At 26.3% G+C, this 11,746-nt stretch overlaps 1 protein-coding gene across 1 annotated transcript; it reads right to left on the bottom strand.

The window, feature by feature from the left end:
- Positions 1–4,345: 4,345 nt before the first annotated feature.
- OCT59_014757 (uncharacterized protein) lies at positions 4,346–4,999 on the bottom strand (the record flags this gene model as incomplete). Its single annotated transcript, XM_025323694.1, has 1 exon — positions 4,346–4,999. One exon carries the CDS (start codon positions 4,997–4,999, stop codon positions 4,346–4,348), a length of 654 nt encoding a protein of 217 aa, XP_025189995.1.
- Positions 5,000–11,746: the final 6,747 nt, after the last annotated feature.

Genomic DNA, 11,746 nt, shown 5'->3' with positions numbered 1-11,746 from the left:
TTTTGATTGCAAAATTTTTTTCAAAAAAGGTGTGAAGAGGTACAAAAAAAAAAAGCTTCTAATATAATATTTAGGTTTATTAAAAATTTTTTTTTTTTTTTAACTTTGATTAAATTCTTTTGTAAAAATAGGGTTTTTATACTTTTTGCTACATCACAAATGTGTAACAAATGTGTAAAATCGGTATTGATTTTTTGTGTTGATCACATGAATTTACAACTCTTTGACTCTAATTGGGCCGGAATTTTGTTCAATTACTTTAATAAAAAAAATTAGTTCTTTGGAATTCAAACTTAGTTATTGTTGGATACAAGCATTGTTTTGTGTGAATATTTATTTGGATAATAAATTATTACTTTCTTTGTCGGAAGATATCCGATTCATAAATAAGTCCGCTAAATCTATTTTGGAAATGATCGATAAAGACGGTAAAAACAATCAGGAAATGATCGGTAAAGACGGTAAAATCAATCAGGTAAAGACGATAAAATCAATCATCTATATGTAAAGTCAAAATCGGCATTCAAAACCTTCTTCAAAATCCTAAGTAAACTTGCAGAGCAGGTGAAATTACAACTGCATTATAAGTTTAAAAGCTTTTGTGCCAAAGAAAAAAATCCTTAACGCCCTTTTTTTTGAAATTGTCGCGCCACGAACCTGGCACACAAAAAAGGAGTGCGTACAAACGTCAGTTTTATTTTTAGATACCGATCTCTTTCAAATTTGAGATCATTTACTATTTAATTAATAAATATTTTTAAATATGTTAATCCGTGTTTTATATTTCCATGTTTTTTCCGTGAAATGTGGAATTTATAGTCTTAAATCATGGCATGGGTATCCGTGAATGTATTATTTCACAGAATTTTTACGAAAGTCACGGAGGAATAATGGTATAAAATACATTATATATTTTTTAAATAAATAAATATTATATAAGAAAAGTAAAAATTACTTTTTAATATTAAAATGACATTCTAAACCGAAAGGAATATTATATCTAACGCAACTGTTTTTTTTATAGCCACCCTTGAACGAATGATATTTGGGAATTGGTATTAGTTGAAGTAACTTTGATCTAGGAGGAAATTTGACAGGATTATATATTGAATTTTCGATCTTTCTCTGAATCATGACTTATTACGTGAAGATTAACAGAGAGGAAATGAAATAACTCTATATTGTTCCCTTTTGAAAGTAAATCTTTCGTTGGCATTAGCTAATCCTTCAATTAATTGATAAACAAACATAGATAAATTACTTGTACGGAGTAATTTATCTTTTAGAAAGCACATATTCTATTTATGTCAAAGTAATGTTGATTATGTTCTCGAAAACAAACAATAGTTGGATAAAATATTTCGACACTAAAACATTTCTTGCAATTAAATTTAAATGTATCCATATCAATAGAAGCATTACCGAGTTGAGGAGAGCATCAAATAGTGATGTAATAAATTAATCTTCTATTTTTATTCAGAGGTTACGGTTTAAGGTTAGGGTATATTATTGGCTATGTCATGTGCCCGAGTTTTTTTCGCTGAGTTTCAAAAAATTAATACGCTGGCTTAAATACACCTTATTGGTTTATTGTAATTATTATATGTTAATAATATAAAAGAACCATAAAAAATCACATAATCAGAAAAATTCATAATGATAGAAGAATTCAAGGATAATAAAAAAGAATTGCAAAGATTACAAGAGACATCACGAAAAAAATGATGATGAAGAAAACACTGCAAAAAATGAAAATCACAAACTGAAAAGAACGAAGGAAGCACCACAAAAATAATGAAAGAAGTACAATAAAATGAGAAAAAAATAAAAATACCAAAGAAAACCCTATAGTTAGTGTTATTTTAAAAACAAAAAAGAATGACGAAAATAATAAAACATAAGAAAGAAATACGTTGATAGTCAGGACTGTTCCAATGAAGTTGTTTAAAGATTATTCTAAAGAAAAGAGGAAAACAACATTAGCAAAAAAAATGGAGAAATTTATATTAAAAAGCTAGCCAATAAAAATTTAATATTAATCACGTGATTAGAGCTATACGTCGATTATTAATTCAGAATTTTTAAATATGCCATATATTCATAAATGCATGCTCATTAATGCTGCAAATATTGATTTTTTGATAAATATTTAAATGGGGTTTTTTTTGTATCGCATAAATCTTTCTATTTTGCGGTATTTGAATTACGGCATTACGCATAAGCTCCATATGTCTTAATTAATTCCGACGACAAGCGTCTGCGTAAAATTATATATATGTTATTGATATAACTCTGAGTTAGAGAGATATAAAATTTGAGCACAACACATTATTAAACAACCATTCTAACTTAATTCAAAATTTTATTTTAAAATATCTTTACTTATGAGTCTTCTTAAACGAAAGAATTTAGAAGAAATATTTCGAAAATTCTTAGATCTAAAGTCAAAAAAGGAATAAAAAAAAGAAATAAAAAACTAGCTAAAAGAATAACAAATGTTTGGTAATAAATATTCATACAACTCATTAAACTGACATACCTTGGTTGGGAACCATGTAAATGAGTTGGGATGGATTTTTAAGTTTTAGCGCGAATAAAATTATTTTTTTCAATCGAACTGCATACTTACCTAATATGAAATCTCTCATTTGTTGAATCAATTTGGCACTGCGCAAAAGAAACCAAACACGCCCATATGAATATTACAATTACGTAAGTAAGTACAATTATGAAAAATTCTAATATCTCAAATAAGTATAATAGCATGAAAATTAATACTTGAGTAGTGGTTACATATCTGTTTAACCATTATTTTATCAAAATGCCGAAATTATCTGTAAAGTTTTAAAAAAGCAATATTGCTATATCTGCTAGAAAATTATTTATTAATACAAAGAAAAATAAAGAATAAAAGACAAGAAAAAGGAAAGAGAATGAAATAAATATTACATATCTCAAGCCTTGAGCTACATTTCAGATCACATGAATATAAATTTTCGCTGCCCGAAATAAAAACATTGAGATCTAGTAAATGTTAAGCAAATCCGTATATTTAACGTAAATATAGCCCTCCTACTAATAGTAAAACTCACTATAAAGGAGTATTTGCTGTCAAGAATTCGATTTTTCAAATAAAAATGAAAGTTCGTTAATTGGAAAATGCGTAAACATGAGATTTTTGACCTATAGACGTATGAAAAAATGGTCGAAAGGATCGTTAAATTCATCTTTGAACATTTTGTTAGAATTACAATAACATTTCGACAAAATAATTACCAAGCCTAAAAACTCATTCTTGGAAAAATGTAACTAAATCAAAGAAGGACCGTTTTCAAGAGAGGCACTCAAAGTAAAGTAAAATCGTGATTAATAATAAACATATATAGATTTTGACTATATCATCTTGAATATTTTCATACATTTATAAGTTCATTATTTGCATATCTAAGAATATGAAGAAAAAGTATCCAATATTACAAGAATTTTTAGGCATAATTTTGTACAGATTTGTTTACATTACAGGACTCAAACCATTTAATTCCCGATACAAATCTACAATCTAACTTCTATACTTACGTACGTTAAGTTTGCGCCTAAGTTTTGACAAGAAATGTTATTAAATATTTTCACAGTGAACGAAAACAATAAGTTGAAAAATTATTTGATACAATCCAATAATAAACATCTTACTTAAGTTGGGGTATTGGTGGTAGTTCAGCTAATCGGGATTATAAGTTAGAATTTAGGAATGAAAAAAAAAAAGAAATTGCAGCGTGTGCCTTTATCTAAAAAGAAAAATTAAAATTTTTTTAAAATTATTTATCATAAAATGTGTATGGTTTATGCTACACAACAAAGTGTGACTTTAACATTGTCATTCGGTGATATAAGTTTTTAATATGATACAAATAAATTATGACATATTACAACATATAAATTTATTAAGCATACAAAATATCTTATCATATATATATATTTTTTTTGGGGGGGTATAAGCTTAACGTTAACGTTAAGATTTTCTTAGAATCTTAGAAGCCATTCATCAAGGGATAAAAAAAACAACGAAATAGCGAATTTTAAACTATAGAAAAAAATGTATAGAAAAAAAAATATGTTCGACATGTTCGATAAATGTTGAAAAAACTTTAACGAAGCCATTCAAAATTACGTTCGAGCGAATAGCTTAACACTGAAAAAAATACGAATTATTTACGAATTAGATATATATATATATATCTCGAATACAAAACGATTTCGCAATATATATATATCTCGAATACAAAACGATTTCGCAAAAAAAAAAAAAAAAAAATGGAACGTATTAACGAAAAAAATTTAACGAAATTCAAAACTGATTGTTAAAATTACTCCAGCATGTTTCGCATAAACATGAATCGATAGGATAAGGATATATTGGCATTTCGAAGTCAGTTTGTATATAGTCATCAAAAAATTGATAAGGAAGAGGATCAAAATAAAAAACTGGAGTATAATCTTGATTAACCAGTAAATGATTTTCGGTAACGAATGGACTTAATGGAGACGGGTGTTGCGGGTGTTGCGGATGTAGTGGTTGCAGGGGCTGTGGATTAGAAAAGAGTGGAAAGAGTGGAATGTCCATTTCAGATGGCGAATCTTGTAGATCCTGAGACTCGTTTGGAAATTCAGTGATCATCACTAACTTTTCCTTCTGCCTTATTTCCTTTAGGCGATCTTCTACTTGGTCAGACAAATTTTTATAAGCATCCCTCACTACAGCTGATTCATTATGCCACAACGAGCTGATATGACCTGATATCTTCGTCATGGGCACATTATCATTAGTTCGTTTCCTCAGCTCCTTAAGAAATGCGATCCTGTAAATTAGGTATCGATTGGGAGCTCTCGACTTAAGTTTATCATCTGACCTAGTTGCTAAGATCTCTTCCACCGTCACTTCTGGTGGAAATGGTACTTTAAAGAACGGAACTTCGTATTTGGTCGATTTTTTATTACTCATTTCCAAAAATTATCTCGTATTGTTAAGAACTATGGAAATGAAATGGAGGGTAGACCTATTGTATTTATATGTTTTTGATTAGCTTTATCTTTATTTTTTTTCTCTTTTAGGAGTTAAATTCCGGTTATGCTTATAATGTAAAAAACATAAATTGTATATAAATAGTTAATTATAAATCAATGTAAAAAAAAAGAAAAAAGTGAAAATCTCTTTAAATGGAAATTACAAATGTCAAGATCAACTAAAAGATTTCACGCATAAAATTTTTGTTTTAATTTACAAAAGAAGTTAAATTTACATGGACACATGGATAAATTTATTTCCGTCCTCGAAATTTGATAAACTAAATTTTTTTTTAAAAAAATAAAAATAAAAAATCGCACCATCCAAAATTCAGTTTAGACAAATAATAATATATATATAATAATCACAGCTTAAAATACATTAATATTTAATTATTAAAGTCCCTTGAATTGTGAAATTAAATATAATTAATATCTATGTCACATAATATATTTATTTAATGTAAGATTCAAAAATTTATGACCGGGGACAGTCACACCGATAATCTAGTTTTTTTTACATATAAATAAAAGAAAACATATATATAAACAAATGATCAATTGATAAAATACTGTCCCTTATTGATTCTTTTTGATAAATCTAGTTCTAAAAAGGTATAAAAAAAATGTGTAATAGTTATATCTAAAAAGTAAATAATAAATAATCGCCATTTAATTGTTCATTCATTGGTAAAAAAAAAAAATTCGGAGAGTTATGTTACAGAATATCAAATCTTTTAAAGGTATAAAATAAGTATGCACATATGAAATTATTAAGAAAATATGTCTAAAATGTAAATTTATTACTTTGTGATGGATAATGTTTTTACGTGTAATCCGGTTTATTATGATTAATTGGATACGCCATATGCAAAAAAAATTGAACAGATGACAATCGTACAACCCAACTTGGTGTCCCCCTGTTCACTAGTATTGTATATTTATCAATCTGACTTTGATAACGTATCTCATAATCTATTAATCAGATTCATTATGTTTACTAAATTGGCAAAAATAAATTATAACTCAAATCCGGTATTCTTTCTTCGTTTTCATTTTCTAGAATATTTTATTGTAAGACTGTGTTAACACATTTAAAGAAAGATTAAATCTATACTTAGAATGTTTTCAATTTTTCAACATTTAAACAAAAAAAGCGAACTGAACCCTCATAATTGAATCACATGTCATGTTATTTTAACCGTAATCGATTGTGATACAATTGTGAAGATCTTTCATTGGACAGCAGCCAGATCTTAGTTTTCGATCAAAATTGGTTCTCCGTTTATATTCGTATTGTTTTTCTATATCCTGACAACTAATAATTAATATTCGAGTGACTCGGCATTTACCGTCATATATTTTTGACATTACAATGATTTTAATGTCATTTGATTCCATTCTATGCATGAATAATTGTTACCGATTATAGTTGATATAATGGAAGTATCGCTGTCATTATAGGGAATACAATTCAAAGAACTTTCACTTTTTTCAGTTAACAGTGGTTAAATTTCAGACGATACACAAAATACGTAAGATACTTTTCTCTTCATTTCCAAATTATCCACAATATCATGTGTTTTAATTTACCCTTTTTACTTTCAAAACTTATTGTGCACAAGAAATTTAGTTAGTTCATTTTTTCTTTACTTTCATGTATCAAATTTATTTATACATAAATAACTTCAAAATTTGTATCTTTCTTTGAACAATTAGAATTCTAAAAAGTAAATTTTGGCTTTGAATCAGAAATACATTTTGGCGTAACGGATTAAATTTTCATGGTACCCAATAATTATATTGTTCTGTATCTGTTTCATTTAAAATGATATCTCACACAATGTTAACATAAAAATATAATGAAATGAGGCTTCTGCGTATAATGAAAAAAAAATGATAAAAAAATGTAGCACAAACACGATAAAAAAAAAGGAGATTAACAATTAGGGCAAAAGCAAAAGGATTATATAATTCTGAAATGTAACTCCGCGTAAAAATTTAATTTTATTCTAACATGCATTTTCACACAATTTTAAGTAATTTTTCAAGGTATTAGATTAAATTTATTGCTTTATTATTCTTTTTAAGTCTAGTATTTCTTTTTATTTTTACGAATATAGGTTATAAGTAATAACTTAAAATCATTCACTAAAATACGTAGGTTAAAAATAACATTTTAATTCTTTTTAATTGAAATTTATAAACGTTTAAAAGTGTAAATTGTAAATGATGCGCGTCAACTGCATGAAATTGAAATTGATCGTCAAAAGCACCAATTTTAGGCTAATTCAAATTATACCTTATACCTTTTATGAGCAATGCTAATGATAGCTTTTTGTTGCATATTTATTCTTATTCTTTATACTATAAACCTTTTTAGTAATTAAATTTTTTCTGTTTTCTATTTAGACGCTTTTTAAAAAACATTTGAAAAAAAATATTTTTTTTTTCTGCCAATCATTTTATTTCCCGCTATTTTAATAAACGTACGTCCCAAAAAAAAAAATGTCGGAATTCGTTTTCCGTGCATATGGTTAATATTATTTGTCAAAACCCATTATTTTACTTCACATGCCATACTCGATACACTTCCCAAATAAGAATCTACAACCAAATTTCCAGAATTTTCGTTTAAAAAAGATGACTTAGCATTACTTGGCAGATCATGTGTGCATATAAGCCATATGGCCATATGTATACTTCGTGAATCTCCTAAAACCCGTAAATAGAATTAATCAAAGCGAAATTATTAAAATTTTATGTGTAATTTCATCACTAGAATCCGCAAGTGCCCCAAGTAAAACATAAAAACGATCATATAAAAAAAAAAAATTTTTTGTAGTACGATATTTTTTGTATATGATGTCATTTCATACTTATAAACAGTAAAAATTCCTACCGAATATTAAATATTTTTATGTTGCGAATTTTTCAACAAAGAATTCATTTAACGATCCGACAATATTAATTATATGTTATTGTATAGGCGTGCTTGTTATTGATATGTGCCGATACCCGTGCAATAACAATATTTAATGATCATCATATTATTGAGCTTTTTTTAAAACTTTTCATACCCCTTTATATTTTATATTGGATCTGATATTTAATGATGCTAAGCGAAACCGAGACATAAAAGACGAAATGCCAAAATTCAATATTCCATAAAATTTCCATGGATTTTAATTATTTTTTAAAAAAGAATTTATAAAATTATTGTATATATAATATAATTTTATATATTTTATCCCTTAAACTGTTTTGCAGCCAAATTTGCCTGCAATTTTGTTTTTTAATTAAAGACACTTTTAAATATCTTATTACATAAACCAATGTTTTTGTAATAAAATCTATAGTATTTTCTAAGTAAAAATTGAAAAAAAAGTTCAATTTGATTAATGATTTTTTAAAAGTAAATGATCAACAAATTATAACAAATAGTAGCTAAATTTTTCAAATTGAAATATCTTTTTATCCATTAACCCTAGAAATGTAAAATTACCACCATTTGATGTGTCTTAATGAGAAGAATCTGATAGAAATAAAATTGTTCTTCTACAAATATTATGTAACAGGATAACTTATAAAATCTAAAAATTTATAAATTAATATAACTTTTTATCTATCAAACTTAGAGTTATGATTTTATTACCATTAAATGCGCCTTAATAAGAGGAATCTAATAAATATAATTTCATCTTTCTATGATCACTAGATCTTAAGATATTTTAAAAATTCAAAAATTTTTAAAATTAATTTTAACCCCTACAGTTTAAGGGATAATAAAATTATAATTTTTATATAACTAAAGTTAAAATTAAAAATTATTACTATATAGTTTAGTTAGTGACGAAACTGAAAAAAGAGTTTAGGCAGGCATCACTACTAATAATAGATTCAAATTTATACCATGTAATATAAAATCATGTAATCAAGCATGATGTGCTAAATATTGGTATAACATGGAAATTCCAAATGGATATAAATAAGAATAATTGTCAGTCAAAAACGAATTAGATTTTCCTTATATTAATTTTTTTTTCTTAATACTTTCTGTATAGTTCTTTTACTTACTTTTATTTTATCAATAATTTTTAGAGATTTTTTGAATGCTTATTATTATGAAACATTTATTTGTTATTATACGTCTAACTATAATTCTTTCATTATGATTAAGTTAATTTACATGATCTTTTAATATTATTTAGAAATCTTCAAATTATCCTCAAGGTCATATTAACCTCGAAACTGAAGTTTATTTCTTTTATATATATTTGATTTAATTTTATATTGCCTACAATACTTTTTTTATACTATTATTATTTATTATACTTGTATATATATTTTTTATCTCTTCCATTCTCTGTTGAGAAATATCCGGCGGGTACCAAATAATTAGTTAAAATCACATTTTAAATAAAGTTCTAACCTCATTAAGGTTAGTTCAAATTATATAAGAAACTAGCTTTGACTTTCCCTGTAAAAAAATGTTGATCCGTGTTTTATATTCCCATGTTTTTTTGTGAATGTATCATTCTCACAGAATTTATAGCCTTAAATCATAGAAATTTTTCAGGATATCCGTGAATGTATCATTTTCACGGAATTTTACGAAAGTCACGGAGAAATAATGGAAATATTCGGATAAAAATTTTTATAGGGCTTTGATAGTAAAATACGAGAAACTAATAGTTGAAGAAATTTGAGGGCTTGTTGAAGATGGTGAAGTCATTTTTGAGGCCATAGTTAAAGCAATTTCTAAAATTAATAATTTTTTTTTTTATTATGGGCAGGGTTTGAAGAGAAAGATGGTAAAAAAAATCATATCATTTACACTTCGAAGATTTTGTTAGTTCACAATCATTTTTAATGATAGTGATAACGGGACCTTACCTTTTCACTTTCATTACGAACAAAAATGGAAGCTTATTAGTTCATTAGTTTATCACAACAATTTTTCGTCCGAAAGGTGAAAAAAATGTTTTGTATCGAAACTACCAAAAAAGGATAAACTTTTCTATAATGGTAACGTTTAAGTTAACCATTTTTATATTTATTGTATAGGTCTCACCAAAGGATTTTTTAAAAAAAAGGAAAGAGCGAAAAGAATACTAGATATTAAGGAAGTCTTGTTTGTTTACGAGAATGTTATTTGTACAACAAATTATTATTTACCACATAACATTCGATCAGATGCTTCATCAACAAGTGCTTTTAGTGTCCGGAAAATCATGTTACGACACATGACAAATTGTTTGTTTGCTCCGCCGATAAAAAACGTTTGTCAACAGTGAAAGAAACAAAAATTTGGAGTTATCAATATAAATGGAAATGGATGAAACGTACTAATTACAAATGCGATCTACTTTCTAACAATACAATTCTTTTACGAGTGAATGCTTACTAGAACGTTGGACAAAATTTTTGAAAAGGAAATTATTTGGTATGAGATAATTATTAAGAATTTTTATTTATTCGTTTAATAGTTTTGATCATATACTGTAGGTAGAAACAAATCCTAAATATTACATTTAGGCTTATTATGAAGTAATTTTCACTGGGTTTTTATTATAATGCTTGTATTAATGTACAGCTATAATAATTATAATAAAAACAGTAATAAAAGTGCTTTTGAAATTTAAGGAGTGTTAAAAGAGGACAATAATAACAACTAATTCTGAAAAACATATAAAAGGTTAAAAAAAAATTAAATACGTTTCTTTAGTCCTATTAACATATTAAATATTAGATATTCTTAAACTTGCAACCTTTTTAAATTTTTTTTGAACAAGTTTTCGAAAATCTTTATAAAACGCACAAAACGATACGAAAATAAAGATGGTATTATAATACTTACATTACTTACACTTTCCCTTCCCGATGTTTTTTAGTGTCGTAATGACATCTGATACTAGATAATTTGAAATAAAAAAATTACTATTAATTATGTTCTTTTCTGACGCGATTGTTATATATATAATAATTTACGTTCTTAGAAACTTTTGAATCTTTGTGACTCTTTATGATGGTGAATTTGAGCTTGCTTATTATGTTGAATCGCATGACATCCAATGTGAAATATCTTTTTTTTGTTGACTTATCAGCAAATTCACTCTCCTGGTTTCGTCTTGAATTTATGATCTATTCATCCCAATGATGAATGATCAATAAACACTATCTATAAATAAAAAACACATTTGGCGCTTTAAACAGATATTCGGTCGGAGTTCTTGTGTGTTGCAGTGTTTTTAGGTATAATATGAGGGCAAAGTAGTAAAAGAAACGGTATTAAAGATAAATAAGAACGTATAGTATTATAACTTGTTCTCGATCTTGTCTTGACGAAGCATCCGGTTATTTGAAATACATTTTTCGTTATCTCTATTTTCTACTAATATCACTTCTTTGTTGATAGATTCATCAATACATGAGATACTGATACTAAACAAAGATGTCCAAGTTACTGTATTAAAATAAATAAGATATTTATATTTCATCATACAAGGAAATAAATATTAATTAATAAAAATAAATGAATAATTTTACATTAAGATATTAAAATCATTGTTATATTATTAAATACCAACACAATTTCCAATTCCGGAAAGAATTTTTTAAAATCTAGCTCCATCTTCATCACGCAAGTGGCTAATATCAGCATTATTGAATACCGCCTCATCGA

The sequence above is a fragment of the Rhizophagus irregularis genome, chromosome 22 (genome assembly GCF_026210795.1).
Source record: "Rhizophagus irregularis chromosome 22, complete sequence".
NCBI lineage: Eukaryota > Fungi > Glomeromycota > Glomeromycetes > Glomerales > Glomeraceae > Rhizophagus > Rhizophagus irregularis.
The sequence above is the reverse complement of the archived record's forward strand: the minus strand, read 5'-3'. Positions and strand labels throughout refer to the sequence as shown.